We start from the raw sequence: 27,645 nt of genomic DNA on the forward strand, positions 1-27,645 counted from the left end.
ACCTAGGATGCACGACCAGGAACAAAGGTACATACTACCAGGAACAAAGATAAGTAGGACTCAGGACACAGCGGGGAACAAAGGCAACAAAAGAACTTAAATACAAACAGGAAATTCAGGGAGAACCAATTCAAAAACAAGACCAGGTAATTAGGAGGAACAAGAAAAAGGTGCGAGCTATAGGCTGTGATAAACAGAAGGAAACAAGGACCAGACTGGGTAAAATAAACAAAAACACAGACACAGGCTGGAAACAACACAAGGAGCTAAAAGTGAGCAAACAGCACTAACATTAACAGAAGGCACAATGTTACTGCTATCAAAACAATGGCCCACACGTCAAATTCACACACAATAAATTCATGTCTAAAATAAAGTTTGTGTCACATTATTTGCAGCTTATCGCTTTGCTGTGTCCATCATTTCTATAGATAGGAGGAACTGACCCCTTTATCAGATTAATTATTTTGGCAAATCCTTCTTGAATTCTGGCAGAGGTTGCTGAAGAACTTACCCTTGAAGTGGGGAAATTTCCTCACTGATGTGAACATTTCCATGAAAAATAAAATCTAACCAGACACTTCGAAGAGGTTCTGCTGCTGGGGGATGGTGTAATGCAGCGTAGGCATACTTGAGCTTGGACTACACAATTGCAGTGAGAAATAAATATGGTGGATGAGCAAAACTGATCAGAATCAGAATCAGAATCAGAAAAGCTTTATTGCCAAGGACGTTTTTGGACATACAAGGAATTTGTTTTGGCGTAGTCGGTGCAATACAGTACAAATTAAACAGTATAAACATATCTACAATATAATATAAATATATGTGCACAGTTTTAAGTGAGTGAGAGTAAATATAGAGCAGTATAAGATGCAAGAGCAATACAACAGTGCAGGTGATCATTGTGCAAGTAAAGCAGTGCAAGTAAAGCAGGAGTCCAAGCTGAGCGTTAATGTAACGCATAGAGTTACAAGTTACAAGTGTCCTGTCAGCAAAAAAAGGGGGGGTGTGGGGGAAAGGGACAGTGTCAGGGTGGTTTCCGGGCTTTGTTAACCAGGCTGGTGGCAGATGGGAAAAAACTGTTCTTGTGGCGTGAGGTTTTGGTCCGGATGGACCGCAGCCTCCTGCCAGAGGGGAGAGTCTCAAAGAGTCTGTGACCGGGGTGGGAGGGATCAGCCAGAATCTTCCCTGCCCGCTTCAGGGTCCTGGAGGTGTACAGTTCCTGGAGCGACAGTAGACTGCAGCCAATCACCTTCTCAGCAGACCGAATGACACGCTGCAGCCTGCCCTTATCCTTGGCTGTAGCAGCGGCGTACCAGATGGTGATGGAGGAGGTGAGGATGGACTCAATGATGGCTGTGTAGAAGTGCACCATCATAGTCTTTGGCAGGTTGAATTTCTTCAGCTGCCGCAGGAAGAACATCCTCTGCTGGGCTTTCTTGATGAGGGAGCTGATGTTTGGCTCCCACTTGAGATCCTGGGAGATGATGGTTCCCAGGAAGCGGAAAGATTCCACAGTGTCAATTGTGGAGTCACAGAGGGTGATGGGGGCAGGTGGGGCTGGGTTCTGCCTGAAGTTCACAACCATCTCCACTGTCTTTAGAGCGTTGAGCTCAAGGTTGTTCTGGCTGCACCAGTCCAACAGATGGTCCACCTCCCATCTGTACGCAGACTCATCACCATCAGAGATGAGTCCGATCAGGGTGGTGTCGTCCGCAAACTTCAGAAGCTTGACAGACTGGTGACTGGAGGTGCAGCTGTTGGTGTACAGGGAGAAGAGCAGAGGAGAGAGAACACAGCCTTGGGAGGAACCGGTGCTGATGGTCAGGGAGTCAGAGACGTGCTTCCCCAGCCTCACGCGCTGCTTCCTGTCAGACAGGAAGTCAGTGATCCACCTGCAGGTGGAGTCGGGCACACTCAGCTGGGAGAGCTTCTCCTGTAGCAGAACTGGGACGATGGTGTTGAAGGCAGAGCTGAAATCCACAAACAGGATCCTGGCGTAGGTTCCTGTGGAGTCCAGGTGCCGGAGGATGAAGTGAAGGGCTAGGTTGACTGCATCATCTACAGACCTGTTGGCTCTGTAGGCAAACTGCAGGGGGTCAAGGAGGGGGTCGGTGATGTCTTTTAGGTGTGAGAGCACAAGGCGCTCAAAGGACTTCATCACCACAGAGGTCAGGGCGACGGGTCTGAAGTCATTAAGCCCTGTTGTCCTTGGCTTCTTGGGAACAGGGACGATGGTGGAGGACTTGAAGCAGGCTGGCACATGACATGTCTCCAGTGAGGTGTTAAAAATGTCTGTGAAGACTGGAGACAGCTGATCAGCGCAGTGCTTCAGGCTGGCTGGTGAGACAGAATCCGGACCAGCAGCTTTCCGGGGGTTCTGTCTCCTGAAGAGTTTGTTGACGTCCCTCTCCTGGATGGAAAGAGCCGTCCTCGGCGTGGGTAGGGGGCTGGTGGGGGGGAACTTCAGGGTGGGGGTTGGAGGTGCCAAGGCCCCTCTTGAGGTTGGAGAGATGGGGGTGGTGGATTGTGGCTGCAGCTGTTGGGGGGCGTCGTGGGAGATGGTTGCAGGACACCCGAAGTCCATGACCATATTCAGCTGTTCCGATGCAAATACTATTGATGTAACAGTTCAAAAAACATAACAGATGATAGAGAAAACTGAGCAGACCTAAAATAGGACCCAAAAATAATATAAAGATATCTCCACAACACCTGGAGAGTCTAAATTAACTTTTTCTGCACTCCTACGTAATGTATTTAAAATTCCATTTAAATGCAAAAAAGGAGATTTTGCATGATACGCCCCATTTAAACAATTAGACAAATGACAAAAAGTAATTAATTTTCTTCTTTTTTATTTTTTTTGCAACAGTAGTGGCCTTTCAGGCTCAGCCAAAGGTTTTCTGGTCTTTTCTGGAGTATCAGCCTCCTCTCATGCAGAGCAACTCCCACTTTTAAGACTAGGCTTAAAACCTTCCTTTTTCATAAAGCTTACAGTTTGAGTGGCTTAGGTTATCATTAACATCCTTCTCTCTAGTTTTGCATTATTAACTGTTAAATCAGGCAGGGGCAAAATGATTGGATTCATGACGTTATTCAGGTAGTATGGACTTTGTTAACCTATTGTCAGGCAAATGAAGAGTCTAACCATTTCACATTTTTTTTGAACTAACCCCGGAACCCATCCCAAATAACCCTGAGCTGCCAAGATGGAGACAAACTTATGAACCCCCAAGAAGCAACGGATTGCTGTTTTCCACAGCATCTAAAGTTGAACTCTGTGTGGCCCCCCACACTCCAACACAGGCAGGGAGTATGTATCAAAACAAAGTTCTTTACAGGTCTTTAACTTATTTATTACAGAACCCAATGCCCTACTTACCAAAGCAGAAAGGATTTTAACTCCTATGTCAAAAGTAAAAAATTCTAACACAAATTCCAGATATTTTTACTAGGCTGTATATTCAGCATTAGTATTACCAAATGTGAAAACTTTTGCGCTTTGTGGTGTAAATTTCTTCCTAAAATTTAAAATCTGACTTTTGCTTGATTTATAACAAGCCTCCATTTACTGCAACGGTTTTGCAACACATTTAATATTACTTGAAGGTCCTCTTCTGCTTCGGCAGCAATGCTGGGGACAGAACATCCCCCTGTTCTACACCAAAAGGGAAATGGAACCACTCAGTTTGCTCATCATTCACTTGAACACACCCTATACAATCTGTGTACAGGGACTTTAATGCCTGATAGAACTTCCCATCAACCAAGGACAGAAGAAGCTTCAAACATAGTAAATCCCTATTCACCCAGTCAAAGGCCTCTTTTTTTAAATCCACAAAACAAACAAAAGTGGAGACTTTAACACCTCATTTGGAATTTCCTCTACTCCCATAGCCTTCCTTAAATTTACCTTATTAAGGGCATTACTTTCTTCCTCCAGGGTAATATTGGAATTGAAAAATATATTTGATTGGTATCCATTTTTTTCACACATAAAACAGTCAAGACATTCTTTTACTCGAACAGAAAGATAATAAAAATCAGAATAAAAATCATCTGTATTAATCAAACCTGAATATAGCTTTGAGAAATCTTGTTCCCATTTTTTAACCACTCTCTCCTTCCTCATCTTCACAGCACCATCCTCCGTAATAATTTCCATTGGAATTGTCCTAATTTTTTGTGGACAAATTTTATTTATCTCTTTCCAAAATCATTGCGGATTGTTTGTTTGTAAATGATCAAGTTTTAGCGCCTGACCCCTATCAATTCTTCTTTTATAAATTCTCAAATATTTAACAAACAGAGACTGTTTTTGTTTATAGTTTTTCTCCAAATCCTGTTTACTTCAAAGGATCTTTTTTATTAGGTGTGATGTTTTGATATACATTTTTCTCAGCTCTGATAAATTAACAAAAATCCTCATACCATTTATCCACCTTAACCTAAGAATTGTAACACAAATGTAGTTTATTGACAAATCCTTGCAGTACCATCTGGCAATTAGTCGATGTCAAACATTCCTCAGTGGGTGGTGGTCTCTGACTACGTTTAAATGCACGAGGAAATGCATTTTCGTATATATGTACACACATGGACAAAATTGTTGGTACCTCTCGATTAACGAAAGAAAAACCCACAATGGTCACAGAAATAACTTGAATCTGACAAAGGTAATAATGAAGAGAGAGGAGCCATGGTGACAGTGACCAGATTAAAAATATTCTGATTTAATGTTGAACGTTTGTTTTAGTATTTAATCCGTAAATGAAATTAAAATACTGTTTTAAGTTTTACTGGGATTAGCGTGACAATTAGCTGATTCCTACTATCTATTTGCTTTGGAGTTTCGAAATAACCTACTTCCTTTTGGTGTTTATCTTTAAAACTGTGTTAGATTGTTGTCAGACTTAATTGTTGCATGTGCATTTTGGATGTTTGCGTGGGTTAGTAGTGTAGGCGAAGGAATCTATTAGGAATAGGTTGCAACCCACATAATGAGTCACACTGTAGCTCGACTGTGCGTAGAACTCTTCCGCCGCAGCAGCTAGATCCTTCTCCGTCACGGGTTCTAAGAACATAAATCTCCTAAAAACTAATCATTTTCATATTAAAAATTATGAATCAAAAAGGCACGCACATTTGTTTTCCAGTCTCTGTTAAAGCATGAAATGTGCGTGCAAACACGCGGTAGGCAAAAGGGTACAGCGACACGGTCGAAGTTGCGGCGAATGAAGGACCCGCAGCCGAATCCGTCCCGCTCCGGCTGACATATTACATCGGGACACAGTACATTAAAGATAGAATTTATTCGCAGAAATGCCGGGGATGATGGATAAAGGCTCCGAGTATTTAGGAAAGGGTCGGTCAAACGGGACTAAAAGTCCGTCCAACGCGTCTAACGGACATTTTTCTGATGAAAGCGGCAGCGACGAGGAACATGGTAAGTGATAGCCTCAAACATGTACTCTGCTCACCTTTCGTAAAATGTTTACCACTGGATTATACAGTGACGGTTTTTGTTCATCTTTTGCAGATATTGGAATGCGGGTTGGAGCTGATTATCAGGCAAACATTCCAGAATTTGATCCCGGTGAGGTTTTTACAGGTTTCACCGAGTGACAGATAGTGGTAGCCTCTGTCCATGTACAGTGAACACAGACCGTAGCTGCTTCAAATATACATTGCTTTCATTCCATGTATTCTGTTAGTTCTAGTGACTACGATGTAATAAAGTCAAACGAGACACGGACACAAGTATAGACCAAGCCCACTTCAACTTTTCCGGAAACAACTTAAGACACAATGAATTTGATGAAATGTGTCTAAATTACACAAATGTGTGTTTTCTAGGTTTCTTCTAAATAAACAAAGTGGATATCATCTATAAAACGTTAGTTACTTATCATTCTCAGTTTGAGAAAATCTTACAGTCTCTTTAAAATTAGTTTCAAACCCAGCCTGATCGTTTTGTTATTAATCTTCAATAACGAAATTGCTAATCACTTTAAAATCATTAATCACTTTAAAATCATTAATCACTTTAAAATCAAAATCAGCTTTATTGGCCAGGTTTGTGTGTACAAACAAGGAATTTTACTTCGGTTTCCAGCGCTCACAGCATACCAGCATTATTAATATATTAACTTGAGAGGAAATAAAAATAAGGATAAAGGAGCAGAATGTACTTTCATGAACAGCCAATAGTTTTTCTCTTTTTGTATATAAACAAAAATATAGGCAGGTTGTAATAGTCGAAATATGCTTGTTTTGTTTCACTGCAGAGTAGCTGACTACTCAGGATGTAAGGTGTTCGTTGTGTTCATCAAAGACAGCCTTGGGAAAGAAACTTTCTCTCTGGAGGCTGTTTTTTTACAAATAGCATTATGTAGCGCCAACATAAGGGTAAAAGTCTAAACAACTTGTGACCAGGATGTGTGGGGTCTGCAGAGATGTTAGCTACCCTTTTCCTGACCCTAGACCTGACCGAGTCCTGAATGAAGATAAGGTCAGCCCTGATGATCCTCTATGCAGACCCAATTGTTTGCGGAAGTTTGGAACTGTCCTCATTTGTGGATGAGCCAAACCACACTGTGATGGATGAACACAGGACAGACTAAATAATGGCAGTATAGAAGATGACCAGTAGCTCCTGTAGAAGGTTGTACTTCTTCAGTTGCCGCAGGAAATACAGTCTCTCTTGAGCATTCTTCCAAAAGTGTGTATGTGTGAGGACCACCTCAGGTCCAAAGAAAGGGAACCTGAAGTGATCCACAGTATACACATTGTAGGCCAGTGTGGGGGGATTTCTCTTTCCCAGGTGTTCCATCTCCAGTCTGTATGCAGAGTTGTTACTGTCCTGGATCAGACCAATAACAGTGGAGTCATCTGCAAACTTCAGGAGTATCACAGACTGGTCCGCTGAGATGCAGTCATTTGTGTAATAATGTCACACAGCTCCAGGGACTTGTTAAAAATCTGAGTGAAGACGGGGGCCAGTTGGTCAGCGTAGACTTTCATGCAGAAGGGGAAAATACCATCAGGCCCAGTTTTTTTTGCTATTCTGATGCTGAAAGACCCTATTTACATCTTTGTTAGTGATCTTTAGTGCAGGCAGGGGGTTAGAGGGGAAAGTAAATGGGATTGTAGAGATGTAAATGAAGGGTGTAGGTTGCTGGTAAGTCCTAAAACTCCTCCAAACTGCTGCTTAATTGTTAGTTATTTACTATTTAATTCATTTCAATTCAGTTTTATTTATATAGCGGCAATTCACGATACATGTCGTCTCAAGGCACTTTACAAAGTCAATTCAATCGAATCATACAGATTTCAAGTCAGGTATATACATTCCAATTAATCCTAACTATCAAACAGTGCAATCGGATTTAGTTTAATATTCAAATTGGTTAAAAGATTTTCTATCTAAGGAAACCCAGCAGATTGCACAGAGTCAGTGCCCTGCAGTGTTCAGTCCTCCTGGATGAGCTTGTAGCAATAGTGGCTTGCGATGACTTTGCAGCAATCCCTCATACTGTGCATGCAACAGTGGAGAAGAAACACTCCCTTTTAAAAGGGAGAAACTCCAGCAGAACAAGGCCCAGTGTGAGCGGCCATCTGCCACAACTGACTGTGAGTTTGAGGGAACAGAGCAGAGACACACAAAAGAACACAGAAACACTAATCCAGTAGTACTTTCAATAGGTACTATTTAGCTTCTTGCTGTAGCTTCTTTTAGCCGCCATTATCTCATTGGTAAGTTTGTTCCTGGACTGCTTTTACAGGGACACTGTCCCTAATGCTGAAAGCCTCTTCTTTGGTCCAACAGAGCTTTCTCAGATGTGAAAAAAACATGGTTTATTGTTGTATGTGTGAAAGGTCTTGGTCTGCACACACACGTGTCCTGATGCCACTAAATGTTAGCGTCAGTAAATCCATTTAGGTCCTTGGAGCCATCTTCAAAAAGGCTCCAATCAGTGCAGTCAAAGCAGACCTGTAACATCTGCTTTGACTCATCAGTCAACTTTCTAACAATCTAAAGCACAGGCCTAGATATTTTCAGTTTTTGGCAGTAAGTTGGGATGTAATGAAGCAGTGACAGTGACCAGAGAGTACTAAGGGTGCACAGGGAAACAGTGCGGTATGCTTGTTTTAGAACTGTGTAACTTTGGTCTGGTTTGTATTTTGGAAGTTTATTGGAGAGCTTTGTGCTGTTAAAATTCCCAAGAACAATGATGAGAGAGTCTGGGTGTTTTTTCTTCACGTCATGGTACTGAGGGCAGTATTAGTGATAGTAATTTTGTCCCTGTAAAAAAAGTGCAAACAAAATGTGAATGAATTATTGCATCCTTTCTTCTCATACATATATGGTCCACACTTCAATTGTTTGAGTGCTCAAATGATCCTAGAGGCTAAGTTGTCTGGGGCCTAAAGGCCCCTGGTAGGGTCTCCCATGGCAAACAGGCTCTAGGTGATGAGTCAGACAAAGAATGATTCAAGAACACCTCATGAAGAACAAAATATCGAGGCACGCGACGTCGCCCGGTACGGCGGAGCCGGGGTCCCACCCTGGAGCCAGGCCTGGGGTCGGGACTCGTCGGAGAGCGCCTGGTGGCCGGGTTGCTCCTCACGGGACCCGGCCAGGCCAAGCCCGAACGAGAGACGCGAGGCCATCCCCCAGTGGGCCCACCACCTGCAGGGGGAACCGTGAGGGACCGGTGCAAAGAGGATTGGGTGGCGGACGAAGGTGGAGACCTCAGCGGCCCGATCCCCGGATGCTTAGGCTGGCTCTAGGGACATGGAATGTCACCTCGCTGGGGGGGAAGGAGCCTGAGCTTGTGCGGGAGGTCGAGAGATATCGACTAGAAATAGTCGGGCTCGCCTCCACGCACAGCGTGGGCTCTGGAACCCATCTCCTTGAGAGGGGTTGGACTCTCTTCTACTCTGGAGTGGCCCACGGGGAGAGGCGGCGGGCTGGTGTGGGTTTGCTTGTTGCCCCCCAGCTCAGCCGTCTCGTGTTGGGGTTTACCCCAGTGGATGAGAGGGTCGTATCCCTGCGCCTTTGGGTTGGGGAGAGGTCTCTGACTATCATTTCAGCCTACGGGCCGAGTGGTAGTGCAGAGTACCCGGCCTTCTTGGCGTCCCTGTCAGGGGTGCTGGATAGTGCCCCTCCCGGGGACTCCATTATTCTGCTGGGGGACTTCAACGCCCACGTGGGGAACGACAGTGACACCTGGAGAGGCGTGATTGGGAGGAATGGCCTCCCCGATCTGAATCCGAGTGGTGTTTTGTTATTGGACTTCTGTGCTAGTCATGGATTGTCCATAACGAACACCATGTTCAAACATAAGGGTGTCCATCAGTGCACTTGGCACCAGGACACCCTAGGCAGGAGGTCGATGATCGACTTTGTTGTCGTATCATCAGACCTTCGGCCGTATGTTTTGGACACTCGGGTGAAGAGAGGGGCTGAGCTGTCCACTGATCATCACCTGGTGGTGAGTTGGATCCGCTGGAGGAGGAAAAAGCCAGACAGACTTGGCAGGCCCAAGCGCATAGTGAGGGTCTGCTGGGAACGCCTGGCGGAGCCCTCGGCCAGGGATGTATTCAACTCCCACCTCCGGGAGAGCTTCGACCAGATCCTGGGGGATGTTGGAGACATAGAGTCAGAGTGGACCATGTTCTCCGCATCTATTGTCGATGTTGCTGCCCATAGCTGCGGCCGTAAGGTCTGCGGTGCCTGTCGTGGCGGCAATCCCAGAACCCGGTGGTGGACACCGGCAGTAAGGGATGCTGTTAAGCTGAAGAAGGAGTCCTATCGGCTGTGGTTGGCTTGTGGGACTCCTGAGGCGGCTGACGGGTACCGTGAGGCCAAGCGTGCTGCGGCCCGGGCTGTGGCAGAGGCAAAAACTCGGGCCTGGGAAGAGTTCGGTGAGGCCATGGAGAAGGACTACCGGTTGGCCTCGAAGCGATTCTGGCAAACCGTCCGGCGCCTCAGGAGGGGGAAGCAGTGCTTTGCCAACACCGTTTATAGTGGGGGCGGGAGACTGCTGACCTCGACTGAGGACATTATCGGGCGGTGGAAGGAGTACTTCGAGGATCTCCTCAATCCTGCCATCACGCATTCCGTGGTGGAAACAGAGGCTGGGGACTCGGGGTTGGACTCTTTCATCACCCAGGCTGAAGTCACCGAGGTGGTTAAAAAGCTCTGCGGTGGCAAGGCTTCGGGGGTGGATGAGATCCGCCCTGAGTACCTCAAGTCTCTGGATGTTGTAGGGCTGTCATGGTTGACACGCCTCTTCAACATTGCGTGGCGGTCGGGGACAGTGCCTCTGGACTGGCAGACTGGGGTGGTGGTCCCCCTTTATAAGAAGGGGGACCGGAGGGTGTGTTCCAACTACAGGGGGATCACACTCCTCAGCCTCCCTGGTAAGGCCTACGCCAGGGTATTGGAGAGGAGAGTCCGACCGATAGTCGAACCTCGGCTTCAGGAGGAGCAGTGTGGTTTTCGTTCCAGCCGTGGAACACTGGACCAGCTCTATACCCTCTACAGGGTGCTCGAGGGTTCGTGGGAGTTTGCCCAACCGGTTCACATGTGTTTTGTGGACTTGGAGAAGGCATTCGACTGTGTCCCTCGTGATGCCCTGTGGGGGTGCTCCAGGAGTATGGAATCGGGGGCCCTTTATTAGGGGCCATCCGGTCCCTGTACGAGCGGAGCAGGAGTTTGGTCCGCATTGCTGGCACTAAGTCGGACCTGTTCCCAGTGCATGTTGGACTCCGGCAGGGCTGCCCTTTGTCACCGGTCCTGTTCATAACTTTTATGGACAGGATTTCTAGACGCAGCCAAGGGCCGGAGGGGGTCTGGTTTGGGGACCAGTGGATTTCGTCTCTTCTTTTTGCGGATGACGTGGTCCTGCTGGCCCCCTCTAGCCAAGACCTACAGCATGCGCTGTGGCGGTTCGCAGCCGAGTGTGAAGCGGCTGGGATGAGGATCAGCTCCTCCAAGTCCGAGGCCATGGTACTCGACCGGAAAAGGGTGGCTTGTCCTCTTCAGGTTGGAGGGGAGTTCCTGCCTCAAGTGGAGGAGTTTAAGTATCTCGGGGTCTTGTTCACAAGTGAGGGAAGAATGGAGCGGGAGATCGACAGACGGATCGGTGCGGCTGCCACAGTAATGGGGGCGCTGTGCCGGTCCATTGTGGTGAAGAGAGAGCTGAGCCGAAAAGCAAAGCTCTCAATTTACTGGTCGGTCTACGTTCCTACCCTCACCTATGGCCATGAACTTTGGGTCATGACCGAAAGAACGAGATCCCGGATACAAGCGGCTGAAATGAGCTTCCTCCGTAGGGTGGCCGGGCACTCCCTTAGAGATAGGGTGAGGAGCTCGGCCATCCGGGAGGGGCTCGGAGTAGAGCCGCTGCTCCTCCGCATCGAGAAGAGCCAGTTGAGGTGGCTCGGGCATCTATACCGGATGCCTCCTGGACGCCTTCCTCGGGAGGTGTTCCAGGCACGTCCCACCGGGAGGAGGCCCAGGGGACGGCCCAGGACACGCTGGAGGGACTATGTCTCTCGGCTGGCCTGGGAACGCCTTGGGCTCCCCCTGGAGGAACTGGAGGAGGTGTCTGGGGAGAGGGACGTCTGGGCGTCTCTGCTGAGTCTGCTGCCCCCGCGACCCGGTCCTGGATAAGCGGAAGACGACGAACGAACGAACCAACTTTAATTCAATTCAATTCAAAAATACTTTATTAATCCCAAAGGGAAATTAAATGTTGTTATAGCTCATATTATGAAGGTTTCTTCAAAGAGCCTTAGAGGACTGCTTTAGTTCTGTTATAACCTTGATGTTCTTTGTGTCTTAGCTACATCATTTTTATCTTTGTTTTATTCTGGATGTTTTAATTGTTTGGTTGTTTTTTCACTTTAGTATCAAATCTATCTGCAAGGCTTAAAGGATGACATCTGCTGAATCTAGAAGTTGCATTGTTTAAGTTTTGTTTTGATAATTGCATGTTTTTCCACATTCAGGTTCTATCAAGTATACAGAAAAAGACAGCAGTGGGATGTTGGTATGGTCTCCATATCACTCCATTGTTGACTCCAAATGTAAGTAATACAACATTTATTCTTTTCTTTGTCAATATACCAGGACAGAGTAACACTGAGCCTTCTCTTCACAGTGGATGAATATATTGCTATTGCCAAGGAGAAACATGGCTACAATGTGGAGCAGGTAGGTCTCTGTAAACCTCCATCTTATATTGTGTTTTGTATATCATGCGAAGTAAAGGAGATGGTTTGAGGAGTTTGCTTTATATTTAAAGCAAAATCTAAACAACTTTAATTTGCCAGTGAGGCATCTACTTTTCTACACCAGATATTTGTAATTGCGTTAGGATTTTAATTAATTTAAACCTTAAGTACCTTCCTTTTGTTTCATATTACTTAAATATTCCAGATTGAAAGGTGCTTTCATCCAAATCCCCCAATTTAGAATAAGACCTTAAGAGTTTCTTTTTAAATGTTTTAAATGACAAACTTCTCTATTAAATCCATCATCTATGCATGCAAAATCTCAATGCTCTATGTAAGCCAGGGATGTCCAAAGTGCAGCACCTCAACGCAGCTTAAGAGTAGTGCAAATTTGGCCCAGATGGAAATTTATTTTATTTTACTGCTGACAAATTAAAATCTTCTTAAGCTAGAAAATGTCACAACCAGGCATTCAGTGATTTTCACTTAAAATCAAATTGGGCGCATAGTAAAACCTGGATAAATGCAGTGAGCATTTTCACTGAATGAGAGAGAGATCCGTGTTCTTGTGGCTGAGAAGGCTAAAAAGCTTTTCTGACCAAGTAAATCTAAAGCAACCTACCCAACACATTTATGACGTTGTATGTCTTTCTTTTAATTAGGCAGACACAAAAGACCCTTTTTATGTATCTTACAGATCCCTTTTCACCAAAACCAGACTACTTTGTCTTCATTCAAGTATTCCTTGTTTAGTTTATTGTTTAAAGTTAGCTTTGTACTTTGGATTTTTTTATTATGTTTTTGCCCAGCAAGTACTTTTAACTTGATACTTTGGGCCTGTAAGGCTAAGAGATACAAAATGTATATTATGGTTATTTCCAATCCATAAGGTAAAAGAAGGCTGAACTGTATATGACAGCCAAATCAAAGCTGAGCAAACATGCAAAAAATTGGTTGCAGTCTCATTACTTTTATTTATTCACTTCTGTCAGTCTGCCCCTGGGCAGGTGTGGCTACATTGTAGCTTACCACTGTCAGTGTGTGAATGTCTGGATGAATGGGTGGATGACTGATTGTAGTGTAAAGCGCTTTGGGGTCTCTGGGGACTTGATAAATCGCTATACAAGTGCAGGCCATTTAATATCTACTGTAGATAAAGGTCAAATTGCTGCAGGATTCTAGTGGAAGGTAAGGTAAGGTAAGTTCATTTATATAGCGTTTTCAGCAACGAGACACTCAAAGTGCTGGAAGCATACAGCCGGATCTTCCCTCGGTTAACACACTCTTTGTGAATTTTTATTCAGGCTCTCGGTATGCTGTTCTGGCACAAGCACAATATAGAGAAGTCTCTGGCTGACTTGCCTAATTTCACCCCTTTCCCAGACGAGTGGACCATAGAGGACAAGGTCCTGTTTGAACAGGCCTTTAGCTTCCATGGCAAGAGCTTCCATCGGATCCAGCAGATGGTAAACCCCTAACACATCTATCTATCTATCTATCTATCTATCTATCTATCTATCTATCTATCTATCTATCTATCTATCTATCTATCTATCTATCTATCTATCTATCTATCTATCTATCTATCTATCTATCTATCTATCTATCTATCTATCTATCTATCTATCTATCTATCTATCTATCTATCTATCTATCTATCTATCTATCTATCTATCTATCTATCATCGTTTTATGTACAGTACAAACCAAACGTTTGGACACACCTTCTCATTCAAAGAGTTGTCTTTATTTACATGACTATGAATATTGTAGCTTCCACTGAAGGCATCAAAACTAGCCACCTTTTGTTTGATTACTGCTCCGCACACTCTTGGCATTCTGTTGATGAGCTTCAAGAGGTCGTCACCTGAAATGGTTTTCCCTTCACAGGTGTGCCCTGTCAGGTTTAATAAGTGGGATTTCAAGCCTTATAAATGGGGTCGGGACCATCAGTTGTGTTGTGCAGGAGGTGGATACAGTACACAGCTGATAGTCCTACTGAATAGACTGTTAGAATTTGTATTATGGCAAGACAAAAGCAGCTAATTAAAGAAAAACGAGTGACCATCATTACTTTAAGAAATGAAAATCAGTCAGTCCGAACAATTGGGAAACCTTTGAAAGTGTCCCCAAGTGCAGTCGCAAAAACCATCAAGCGCTACAAAGAAACTGGCTCACATGAGGACCACCCCAGGAAAGGAAGACCAAGAGTCACCTCTGCTGCGGACGATAAGTTCATCCGAGTCACCAGCCTCAGAAATCGCAGGTTAACAGCAGCTTAGATTAGAGAACAGGTCAATGCCACACAGAGTTCTAGCAGCAGACACATCTCTAGAACAGCTGTTAAGAGGAGACTGTGTGAATCAGGCCTTCATGGTAAAATAGCTGCTTCCACATGTTTGATGTCTCCCAAGTGGCTTGTAGCAAACTTTAAACGATACTTTTTATGGATATCTTTGAGAAATGGCTTTCTTCTTGCCACTCTTCCATAAAGGCCAGATTTGTGCAGTGAACGACTGATTGTTGTCCTATGGACAGATTCTCCCACCTCAGCTGTAGATCTCTGCAGTTCATCCAGAGTGATCATGGGCCTCTTGGCTGCATTTCTGATCAGCGTTCTCCTTGTTTGAGAAGAAAGTTTAGAGGGACAGCCGGGTCTTGGTAGATTTGCAGTGGTCTGATACTCCTTCCATTTCAATATGATTGCTTGCACAGTGCTTTTTGGGATGTTTAAAGCTTGGGAAATGTTTTTGTATCCAAATCCGGCTTTAAACTTCTCCACAACAGTATCTCGGACCTGCCTGGTGTGTTCCTTGGTCTTCAGGATGCTCTCTGCGCTTTGAACAGAACCCTGAGACTATCACAGAGCAGGTGCATTTATACGGAGACTTTATTAAACACAGGTGGATTCTATTTATCATCATCAGTCATTTGGGACAACATTGGATCATTCAGAGATCCTCACTGAACCTCTGGAGTGAGTTTGCTGCACTGAAAGTAAAGAGGCCAAATAATATTGCACGCCCCACTTTTCAGTTTTTTATTTGTTAAAAAAGTTTGACACATCCAATAAATTTCATTCCACTTCACGATTGTGTCTCACTTGTTGTTGATTCTTCACAAAAAATTTGAATTTTATATCTTTATGTTTGAAGCCTGGCAAGAGGTTGACCAGTTCAAGGGGGCCGAATACTTTTGCAAGGCACTGTGTATATATATATATATATATATATATATATATATATATATATATATATATATATATATATGTATATATTTATTGATTAAAAGGTTTTTGTCACTAATTTCAGATAGTGGCACTTATGTAGACTCTGTCCACATAGAGTGCAATATTTCAAGTTTGTATTTCTTGTAATTCCGAGGATTATGGTTTACAGATAATGAAAACTCCAAATTTTGTGTCGACTTTGAATATTGTGAAAAAGATGAATATCGGAAACTTTTGATATCACACCCTAATCAGTTAATTTTCTGAAATGTTTCCTGAGCCTCTAAATGATCTGAGTCTGGGTCAGCAAGCTACATAACGGGGAAGACTGCTGACTTGACAGATGTCCAGAAGACAGTCATTGACACCCTCCACAAGGAGGGTAAGCCATACATGGTTGTTTACAGATTAGTGTATCCAAGCATGTTCATAGACAGTTAAGTGGAAGAAAAAGTGTGGTTGGAAAAAGTGCAGAAGCAACAGGGAAAACCATAACCTTGAGAGGATTGTAAAGCAAAATCCATTCACGGAGCTTCACAAGAAGTGGACTGAGGCTGGTGTTGTGCAATTATGAATTCAAGACTTTCGGTCTGTCAGGTATTGTCCTGTGAATACCAGCCCAATATATGAAAAGAGTGATTCAAGCACTGGCATTCGTAAAATAGCAAGCTCCAGCAGTTTCACTAGCTAGAGCCAAAATCCAGGAAAATGAAAAATAGATTGTAAACTTCCTTTGGTTCATTTCCCATTTGTTCTTGTTGTTGCACTGCTTGAGTAAGTTAATGGGACGGTTATGTCCAGAGACTGCCTGCTGTGGTCGTAGTATTCTATTACATTATTGTGTTAGGTTACTGGAAGTTTTATTACTAAGAGTGTAACAGTTCCCGTATTTTTACCGAAAATCTCCAGTACAGCCCTGTCAGTTTGGTACACACATGTACCAAACAAATACAGGTTTGTTTTATACCTGAACACAAGCAGTGTGTTTATGTGTGGAACGTTTTAATTATTTTAAGAGGAACAGTTTAGGCTTTTAAATAAATTTCATTTTTATCGTGATGCAAAATTTCCCACCAGGAATATGGCAGAATGGAAGACGCAAGTATCTTACAATTACACCCCATCGTTTATGTGTGCAATGAAAGGTTCTGTAGCGCAACTTTAAAAAGTCACAAAAAAATAAAGCGCACTTTCACTAAACTGTTCACAATGTGAAGAATTTACTGCCCACTTCAGGTGTAAAAGGGAGAATTTAAAGCTGAATCAAGCTTAGCATCAGAATTTGTTTTGCCTGTACTCGATGCTGAAATGCTTGGCTGAGCTCTTTTACAATTCCTCTTAGATCGCTTTTTTTTTAACTTTCTCTGACTTTAAACATTATTTAATTAATTATTCACATAATATGTTATTTTCCCTCCACTTTTAAAAGCTGTTTTAAACGACATGCCTTTCATGCTTCTATGCTTAACAGATCAATTTCTAATTTACCATTTTAAGGATAATTATAGAAAAAGTTTTTGTAAAACAGCTGAACCATTTTCTTACATTAATAACATCTGCAAAATTCAAATTAATGTTCAGATCCAGTAACTGATTCATATTTTATTCTTAGTCAGTTCTTGCAATTCTTTAGCCATCTGGAATTTCGGACAAAAGTTCTGAGCTCTTCAAAAATTTGGAGCAGAACTCCCGAATCCATAAAAGATAAGTTAATTCATAACAAATTTGTAGGTTATTCTTAAGTATCATAACCACTTTCTAATTGATTCTTAGGCATTTTTATGGATTCTTAACTCAACGGGGGATTCGTGAAGCATTGTCTTGACCACTCAGGGCCATTTTAGGTAATACAACCTAAAACTCCCCAAAACTCCCCAAATCTCTCTTCTACCCTGGAAAAAACAAATAAAAAACAAATAAGAAAAGTAATTTAATAAAAAATGAAAACACTAAAAATCTAAATAACAGTTGTTGTTTTTTTTACATAAATAGGAAATATAAAACTAAGTAAAAAGTATTTTTTAATTTAGTTTCTTATTATATTGTATGTCTAAAATGAGCACTGTAGTTTTTAGACTTTACTGGCAAAAACACAAAAAACATTTTAACTTCATAGTATTAACAGTCATCATTTACAGTAAATATCATTCACCCCTGCTAGTCACTCATAAATTTTTGTTATACCTTGATGGAAAATTCAACAAATTGTCCAGAATAGTTACAAATTAATATGTAATCATACCCGATTCTTAGATTTATACGGCATATTTTTAAATGATTCCTAACGTTCGTGCAGTATTCCTAATAACTTCTCGTAAATTGTACTGAATGCTTGACAATATTTCTGTGAATCAAGCGGAATCTCACGATTTATGGTCATGAATTGTACAATTTTGCCAACAGTCAGCAATGATTTTATTTTGAAAGCGTGTTCATAAACGTGACTTCCTCTTAATAGTTCGGCAAACTGAAGTAGTCTCTCAGTTAGAGTCAACAGGATACAGTGAACTATCCCGACTAACAGCGCTATCTACCACCAAATCCACAAAGCTCCTGACTTCTTTAGCCACAACATGAGAGACGTTACGTTAGCCGCTTCTACTAGCTCCCTTTCAAAACTAGCCAGCCATAATGAGGCTCAGCAGCTACTTCCTAGAGGCTTGACCTCAGCCAATAGGAGAGAAGCTGAGGCGGTGCCGCTGTTAGTATTCACATTTCCAGCTGCATGTTGAGAAGGAAAAGACAACACATTGACAGAGCAATGTAAATGTGAAAGAGGGAAATAAATGTGGGCTGCACGGTGGCGCTGTTGGTAGCACTGTTGCCCTGCAGCAAGAAGGTCCTGGGGTCGACTCTTGGCTGGGGCTCTTTCTGCATTGTTGGGATTATGATTATTGATTAATTAATATTTATCAAGAATTATAATCAAAAATCATAATTTGAGAAAATTAATTTCTTAGCCAAAAATCCTCTTAACCAAATGTCCTCTGGTGTTGTAATTGTGGCTTGATAATTACAATTATTAAATTCTCAGTAATAGTTGATAACTATTATTAGATGTCACTATTTAATCAACCGTTTCTGCCAAAACGTGGGGAAGTTTAACCTCATTTTGACTGACTGAACCGTCTCGGTTCCAAGCTGAAAAAGCAATGGTGGGCCACCTGATACTCTGTTATATAGTTGACTGTGGCATCAGAGCTGCGATGTTCTTCCTGTGCATGTGTGGGTTCTCACGGGGTACTCCGGCTTCCTCCCACAGTCCAAAGACATGACTGTTAGGTTAATTGGTCTTTCTAAATTCCTCATTGGTATGAACTCTTTATTGTTCATAAAGACAGCATCCGTTTATCTTCCTCCATAGGAAACTTATTTTTTTTCACTTTCACTGGTGTGTGTGCACAGTTGTTTGTCCTGTATGTCTCTGTTTGCAGGGCAAACAGAGACATACAGGACAAACAACTGTGCAACCTGTGCAATCTGTCCAGGGTGTACTCTACCTCTCACCCGTAGACTGCTGGAGATAGGCACCAGCTCCCCTGTGACCCACTATGGAATAAGTGGTATAGAAGATGAATAAATAAATGAAATAAATGGGCTCAGGGAAATCCGTTGGGTAACAAAATACAACAAAGTTAAATATAAGTTGTTTTTTGGCCTTTTAATGTGGCCTTTATTATTTTTCCTGAGTATTTTTTTGACAGTGAGGGAAATGGTGTGGAAAAGTGTGGTAAGGGAGTGCAGAAAGCATCAACGGGAAGAACGGCAAGAAATTCCCTTGTATTAAGCAAAGGAAAAATATAGTTCAACAGTTCAAGAACATATGTGTTGAAAATTTGTGGTTTAAATAAAAATAGTAAATTAAAATAGAAATATATATATTTATGTCTGATAAATTGATAAATTATAGAATAAATCTCTTCTTTTTTTATTATTTTTTTTTGCATTTAATGGCACACTAATTTATATTTTTAGCTACTCTTTGGTCCAGGGCTTATTTTAATGAGTCATTTATTTATTTCAGTTTTTATATTTATTTGTGGCAGGATTGGTCTTCCATAATATACAGATCAAGCATCAAATGACAAAGATAGAGAAAAATACATGAATAAAAGTTACACGGAAGAGGGCAATCACATTGAATAAGCATTCTTGAACAGATGGGTTTCGAATTGAAACTTGAGGAGAGGAAAGAGCCATATTGTTAAGGAGATGTGAGAATCTAGGTAAGGTAAGTTAGGTAAATGTATTTATATAGCGCTTTTCAGCAACGAGACACTCAAAGCGCTGTACATACAATTACAATACAATCACAAAGCAAATAAACACAGATACAGACACAGAAAAACAAATCAAATGATAAATTCAAACAACAGAAGTAATTTAAAAAAGTAAAATAAAATAAAGAGAATAGAATGATGGACAAGAAAAGGAAAGGAAAATTGTACTGAAAACGCAACTAATCATGTCTAGATGGTACAGTCAAAGGCCACTCTAAACAAATAAGTTTTTAATCTTGATTTAAAGCAACTTAGGGTTTCGGCGCTTTTACAGTTTTCTGCCAATTTATTCCAGATTAGTGGAGCATAAGAACTAAAAGCTGCTTCTCCATGTTTGGTTCTGGTTTTGGATAAGCAGAGTAGATTTGAGCCAGAAGACCTGAGAGGTCTGGGTGGTTGATACACTGACAACAAGTCTGTAATGTATTTTGGTGGTAAGCCATTCAGTGATTTATGGACTAACAGAAGTATTTTAAACTCTATTCTCTGAGCTACAGGGAGCCAGTGTAGGGACGTTAGAACCGGGCTGATGTGCTCCACTTTCTTAGTTCTAGTGAGGACGCGGGCAGCAGCATTCTGGATCAACTGCAGCTGTCTGATCGACTTTTCAGGCAGGCCTGTGAAGACACCGTTGCAGTAATCAATTCTACTAAAGATGAACGCATGAATTAGTTTTTCAAGGTCCTGCTGAGACATTAGTCCTTTAATCCTGGAGATGTTCTTTAGGTGATAGAAGGCCGACCTAGTTACTACCTTTATGTGCCTCTGAAGGTTTAGGTCTGAGTCCATCACTACACCCAGGTTTCGAGCCTGACTGGTGGTTTCTGACTGTATTAACTGAAGCTGTGTGCTAACTTTTAAACGCTTTTCCTTTGGTCCAAAGATTATTATTTCAGTTTTGTTTTGATTCAGCTGAAGAAAATTTAGGCACATCCATGCATTGATTTCTTCTAAGCATTTACCCAGAGCTTGAATGGGTTCATGGTCACCTGGTGACATCGTAACGTATAGCTGTGTGTCGTCTGCATAGTTATGATAACTTATGTTGCTGTTTATTAAAATCTGAGTTAGGGGGAGCATGTAGATATTGAATAGGAGGGGCCCTAAGATGGACCCTTGGGGAATTTGTGTGCTCTCTGATGTAAAGTTACCTACTGACACAAAAAAGTCCCTGTCCTTCAAGTAGGATTTAAGGCTTTTTCACCTCCATGTTTACCAGAGAGCGAGAGAGCATTGCGGCAGCCTGTCATACTCTCAAATAAAAAACATTACATGATTTAAGGCTTCAGAAACTTTGTGAGATTACCTTGTGATGATCAGTGCAAAAACACACATATGGATTTTGTGTACACAATTGTTTTTAATTGGATATACTGAGGTAACTTGTTATTTGTCTACATTCAACATTAATTTAACATGGGCACAAGGTAAGGGGCTGTGCTGCAAGGGAGCTTGCACCACAGCTCGACTTTTATGCAACACAAAGAAAAGAATGTGTTTGGAAGTAGTGCGTTGTGCCAGGTGCACAAATGGCTCTTGACGTATTTTACTTTATCTAACATTACAGCACAAATATGTAAGTTTGTGTTATATTTACAGCTATTCTCCAGCATTTATGCTCCATTTTTACAGTTGTTATAAGAGTTATGCATCAAAACTTAAAGATGTAAAATGTTTTCATTCAAACTCCAAATTTCTGTCTGATTTAGAGACTTTGTGGTTCTAAGCTTTGTAGCTTGTCAACATGTAGCTTGGCAAATTCCAGTCTGGCTTTTTTATGATTTGTTTTCAACAATGGTGTTCTCCTTGGTCATCTCCCATTAAGTCCACTTTGCCTCAAACAACGTCGGATGGTGCGATCTGACACTGATGTTCCTTGAGCTTGAAGTTCACCTTTAATCTCTTTAGAAGTTTTTCTGGGCTCTTTTGTTACTGTTCGTATTATCCGTCTCTTTGTTTTGTCATCAAGTTTCCTCCTGCGGCCACGTCCAGGGAGGTTGGCTACAGTCCCATGGATCTTAAATTTCTGAATAATATGTGCAACTGAAATCACTTGGAGGAGGTCTTATAACCTTTACCTTTAACATGTTTGTCTATAATTTTCTTTCGCATCTCCTGAGACAACTCTTTCCTTCGCTTTCTCTGGTCCATGTTGAGTGTGGTGCACACCATGTCACCAAACAGCACAGTGACTACCTTTAGCCCTATATATAGGCCCACTGACTGATTACAAAAATGTAGACACCTGTGATGCTAATTAATGGACACACCTTGATTTAACATCTCCATTTGGTCACATTATTTTTAAGGGTACCATCATTTTTGTCCAGGCCTGTTTCATGAGTATATTTTTTTAAATAATTCTGTTGAAGAATGTTTGAAAAACAATGTCTGACTTTCATTTGTTCATTTTCATAGAATTTTTATTCATTATTACCTTTGTCAGATTCAAGTTATTTCTGTGACCATTGTGGGTTTTTCTTTCATTAACCGAGGGGTACCAACAATTTTGTCCACGTGTGTATTGGAGAGAGATATTTCAAAGAATACTGCACTTCTCGTGTGTATTGGAGAGAGATATTTCAAAGAATACTGCTCTTCTCTTCTGCTCTCGCTGGGGTCAGATGCTTTTCCACTCTCTCCTTGATCCTCCCCCATTTTTTGCCCTGCTTCAGCTTTTTGTCTATGTTTTTCTTACAGCCTCGGCTCGCATATCCTCCTAATTTGTTCATTATGGATTTGGTCAGCTGGTCTCTCAATGCAATCAATAAAATGTTCTCGACGGGAAGACAGGGTAAAGGGGAACCCTCTTGTCCAGACAGGACATTCTTCTCCAGATACGCAATGGATTCCTGGCAGCAGTGGAAGATTGTGTACCTGACAACAATGTCAGTCGAAGACGTGGAAGATTTGTACATAATTGGATTTCTGATAACAGGATTTCTGCTTTTTGGAGTTTCCGGTTACCTGACTTATTGAAAGATTTGTAAAACGTCGGCAGCTGTTCAAAGCACTCCAAAGCTGCCTGAGATGTTTGAAGGGATCTTTAGAGCTCTCAGCACTCAGACTGATTATGTTAAGAGAGCAGAATTGCAAGCTGGACGCGATCCTTGAACAGAATCGCAGGCTGGCTGCGTTTCCCGGACTCAAAGATGATATGATTTAATCTTGGAGAAAGTTGTTTGCTCAGGATCTACTGAAAGTACCAGAAATTTGGCTATTTGGATCTGAAATTGAGAATGCCAGTAAGACTTTGAAGGCAGGGGGAAAATCACAGCCAGCCTGAACCAAAACATTTATTGTTTGTCTAATTCAGGAGCCCCGAGATGGCCTTCACAGGCTTCTTATCAAAACATTTCTCCTGGATGTTCTGTAAACACGACGCTCTGCCCCAGCATCCCCCCTCAACTGTGAACTGAATTGTATGGCTGTTTGATAAAACGTCCATCTCTTTTTCAAGGACAATGGCACCTTCGTCAGTGTTGACAGTCTAATTCTTTGCACACATGATCATACTTAAATATTGGCACCCTCACAAGTCCACCATGCCCCTGCAAAATCTTTGCTTATGTGTGTTGCTTTCCCATGCGCCTTATTTTTTACCTAAATGTGGATTTCATTTCTTCATTTCTTCTCCTTCATAGATTTTTAGATTTATCAGTGAAAGGAAAAATAATACTAGTTTCTTAAAAATTTGAACAAAAGCTGTTAATACACCAGTGACTCAGCTTCCTTAGTCAGAACTCAGTGATTGCTTAGTTAAATTTCAATGGATGCAAATGACTTATTATGGGGCTACAACTGCATTATACCAGCGAACCCAAGGATCATTCTCTCTTAGCACAAGATGCTTTCTCCTACATAGAGGACTTAATGATATAATTACCTCTTTAGAAAGATTGGTTTAGAACCAGCTCTTACCAGTAAAACCCAAAGGATTATTATTGTTATCTGTATCAGTGTAATGTTGGCCAGAGATTTTTAGATTTCTCAGTAGGAGTCATAGATTTTTAGATTTTTTAGAAGGATTGTACTATCATTTGATTTGTTTTTCTGTGTCTGTATCTGGGTTTATTTTCTTTGTGATTGTATTGTAATTGTATGTACAGCGCTTTGAGTGTCTTGTTACTGAAAAGCGCTATATAAATAAACTTACTTTACCTTACCTTACTGACTAAAGTGTTTGGGCCAAAATACTGTCTGAAGAAGTCTAAGTACAAACTTATGATTTTTAGACTGCCACAACATTGAAATTTAACACTGATTAACCTCTAAATGATGACTGTGTTTAGTCTCTATATTAAAATCTCAGCTTGTTACTCAAGATGAAGGTTTCTTTTTTGGCATTAAATGTGGAATATTGTTATGTTTCATTCAGTTGCCAGACAAATCCATCTCCAGTCTTGTCAAGTACTATTATTCTTGGAAGAAAACACGATCCAGAACGAGTCTCATGGACCGACAGGCCCGCAAACTGGCTAACAGGAGCAATCAGGATGACAGGTACAACTCACTGACTGCACTGAAGTGTTTTTGTGTTGATACAACTGATCATTTTAACTTCAAGTCAAAATGTGTAGCCATGTGACCAACAATTCTGCTTAGTCTTAGCACTGCTGGTCTTTGATTAGCTCGATTGATTAGCCCTGCTGCTGAACACTTAACAGTCGCAAATCTATTTATCTAACATGACTTTTCAGTAGTCCACAATTTAATCTCTTTTTTGACACTTGCTAATGGAATTCCTTAGATTCTTTAAATGATTTAACAAGGTTAACTGACAGATCCCCAAAGCTATTTTCACATGCTAAATATGTGCAAACCACAGTTTGGGCGTTCTTGTACTTTTGAAACTAGACGTAATGTTAGATTTGCTAATAAAACATCATTAATGAGCAAATAGCACTTTTGCAGATACAGCTTGCCTATATTTATCTAAAGTACAGTGTATTAAAAAGCATTTGCCCCTTAAAGATTTCTTATGTTTTAACTTTTGTCTCATGCCTAATTGTTCCAGATCATCTATCAGATAAATATAACCACAGTAAATGCTAAATGCGGTTTTAAAATAATAATTTTATATATGAAGAGAAAAAGACCTCATTCAAATATGACATTCTTGGCCTTTCTTAAACGTATTGAGTCTTTTAATCTCATGCTGTCTGTAACAGCTCACGCTCATGAAAAAGGACACACTTCATATTATGCTATCTTATGGTTTGAAGGTGCTTCTCAGATAATATTCCTGTACTGTGCAACATTGTTGACTCTATTTTGAGGATCACAATATCTTGCTGTCCCAACTTAAAAATGTTATCAGCTTCAAATGCTCTGTATTAGGCTAGTTTCAATGTTACCTGATGAAGAGAAGATTTTCAGTTAATTTCAGGGATTGTTCTTCAACTGTAGCTTCTCTCGCTTGTTTGGTTCCTCACAGATCCATTTGTGGTCCCTTGTTATTCATTTGTATACAGGTGCATCTCAAAAAATTTGAATACAGTTAAAAATATCTTGTCACTTGGAAATTGAAACTCTAAAATATTCATTACACATAGAGTAACATAGGTCTCTGTTGTAATTTTGATGATCATTTCTTACAGATAGTGAAAACCAAAAATTCTGTTTCTCAGATGATTTGAATATTGTGGAAAAGTTAAATATTGGAAACTCAAGGTGTCACACCCTAATCAGATATTTAATTGAAATCACCTGCAGACGTTTCCCAAGCTTCTAAATGATCTCTCAGTCTTGGTGAGCGGGCTACGCAATCATAGAGAGGACAGCTGACTTGACAGATGTCCAGAAGACAGTCATTGACACCCTCCACAAGGAGGGTAAGCTACAAAATGTCAGTCCTAAAGATGCTGGTTGTTCAGATTGCTGTATCTGAACTACACACGTGGACAAAATTGTTGGTACCCCTCGGTTAATGAAAGAAAAACCCAAAATGGTCACAAAAATAACTTGACTCTGACAAAGGTAATAATGGATAAAAATTCTATGAAAATGAACCAAGCAAAGTAAGACGTTGGATTTCAAACATTCTTCAACATAATTCTTAAAAAAAAATAAACTCATGAAACAGGCCTGGACAAAAATGATGGTACCCTTAAAAATAATGTGACCAAATGGACATGTTAAATCAAGGTGTGTCCATTAATTAGCATCACAGGTGTCTACATTCTTGTAATCAGTCAGTGGGCCTATATATAGGGCTACAGGTAGTCACTGTGCTGTTTGGTGACATGGTGTGCACCACACTCAACATGGACCAGAGAAAGCGAAGGAAAGAGTTTTCTCAGGAGATTTGAAAGAAAATTATAGACAAGCATGTTAAAGGTAAAGGTTATAAGACCTCCTCCAAGTGACTACAGTTACACATGTTATTCAGAAATTTAAGATCCATAGGACTGTAGCCAACCTCCCTGGACGTGGAGGCAGGAGGAAAATTGATGACAAAACAAAGAGACGGATAATACGAACGGTAACAAAAGAGCCCGGAAAAACTTCTAAAGAGATTAAACATCAGGAACATCAGTGTCAGATCGCACCATCCGACGTTGTTTGAGGCAAAGTGAAAAAACAAATCATAAAAAAGCCAGACTGGAATTTGCCTAGCTACATGTTGACAGGCCACAAAGCTTCTGGGAGAATGTCCTATGGACAGATGAGACAAAAATTGAACTTTTTGGCAAGGCACATCAACTCTATGTTCGCAGACGGAAAAATGAAGCATATGAAGAAAAGAACACTGTCCCTACTGTGAAACATGGAGGAGACTCTGTTATGTTCTGGGGCTGCTTTGCTGCATCAGGCACAGGGTGTCTTGAATCTGTGCAGGGTATAATGAAATTTCAAGACTATCAAGGAATTCTAGAGAGAAATATGCTGCCCAGTGTCAGAAAGCTTGGTCTCAGTCGCAGATCAAGGGTCTTGCAACAAGATAATGACCCAAAACACACAGCTAAAAACACCCAAGAATGGCTAAGAGGAAAACATTGGACTATTCTGAAGTGGCGTTCTATGAGCCCTGACCTAAATCCTATTGAGCATCTTTGGAAGCAGCTGAAACATGCCGTCTGGAAAAGGCGCCCTTCAAACCTGAGACAACCGAAGCAGTATGCTCATGATTGGGCCAAAATACCTGCTGAGAGGTGCAGAAGTCTCATTCACAGTTATAGGAATCGTTTGATTGCAGTTATTGCCTCAAAAGGTTGTGCAACAAAATATTAAGTTTAGGGTACCATCATTTTTGTCCAGGCCTGTTTCATGAGTTTACTTTTTTAAATAATTCTGTTGAAGCATGTTTGAAAAGCAATGTCTTACTTTCATTTGTTCATTTTCATAGAATTTTTATTCATTATTACCTTTGTCAGATTCAGGTTATTTCTGTGACCATTGTGGGTTTTTCTTTCATTAACCGAGGGGTACCAACAATTTTGTCCACGTGTGTATATGTGCTATATGTGGTGTAGGAAAAGTGGGGAAAAGGTGAAACCTTGAAAACATTCTCAAGCAAAATCAGTTCAAGTATTTGTGGAAGTTTAATTAAAAGCCACTATGCACAGATTAATCTTATCCTAAAGCATAAATAACCTTATAAGCGTCTAACCTGGGCTAAGGAGAAAAATGTTGCTCAGTGTTTCAAAAGTCGTTTTTCAGATGAAATCAAAGTTTGCATTTAATTTGGAATTCAAGGTTCAGAGTCTGGAGGAAGAGTGGAGAGGCATTGAATCCATGTCCAGTGTGAAGTTTCTATAGTCAGTAATGCTTTGGGTGCCATGTCATCTGCTGGTGTTGGTCCACTGGGTTTATTGAAGTCCACAGTCAACAGAACCATCTACCAGGAAATTTTAGAGCACTTCACATTTCCTTTTGCTGACA

General features: G+C 41.4%; 1 protein-coding gene across 2 annotated transcripts in view; it reads left to right on the forward strand.

Moving 5' to 3' along the window:
- Window positions 1–5,181: 5,181 nt before the first annotated feature.
- Window positions 5,182–27,645, forward strand: part of rcor3 (REST corepressor 3) — a 68,312-nt gene continuing 45,848 nt past the window's right edge. The window contains exons 1-6 of one of the 2 annotated variants that reach the window (XM_047365135.1): window positions 5,182–5,452; window positions 5,546–5,602; window positions 12,028–12,105; window positions 12,180–12,232; window positions 13,557–13,718; window positions 24,140–24,264. In XM_047365135.1, the coding sequence (XP_047221091.1) occupies window positions 5,329–5,452; window positions 5,546–5,602; window positions 12,028–12,105; window positions 12,180–12,232; window positions 13,557–13,718; window positions 24,140–24,264 (599 nt within the window). In that variant the 5' untranslated portion in view covers window positions 5,182–5,328. The remainder of the gene's footprint in view (window positions 5,453–5,545; window positions 5,603–12,027; window positions 12,106–12,179; window positions 12,233–13,556; window positions 13,719–24,139; window positions 24,265–27,645) is intronic. The other variant, XM_047365133.1, reaches the window with a different exon arrangement.

Source organism: Girardinichthys multiradiatus, chromosome 5, assembly GCF_021462225.1.
Source record: "Girardinichthys multiradiatus isolate DD_20200921_A chromosome 5, DD_fGirMul_XY1, whole genome shotgun sequence".
NCBI classification, from domain to species: domain Eukaryota; kingdom Metazoa; phylum Chordata; class Actinopteri; order Cyprinodontiformes; family Goodeidae; genus Girardinichthys; species Girardinichthys multiradiatus.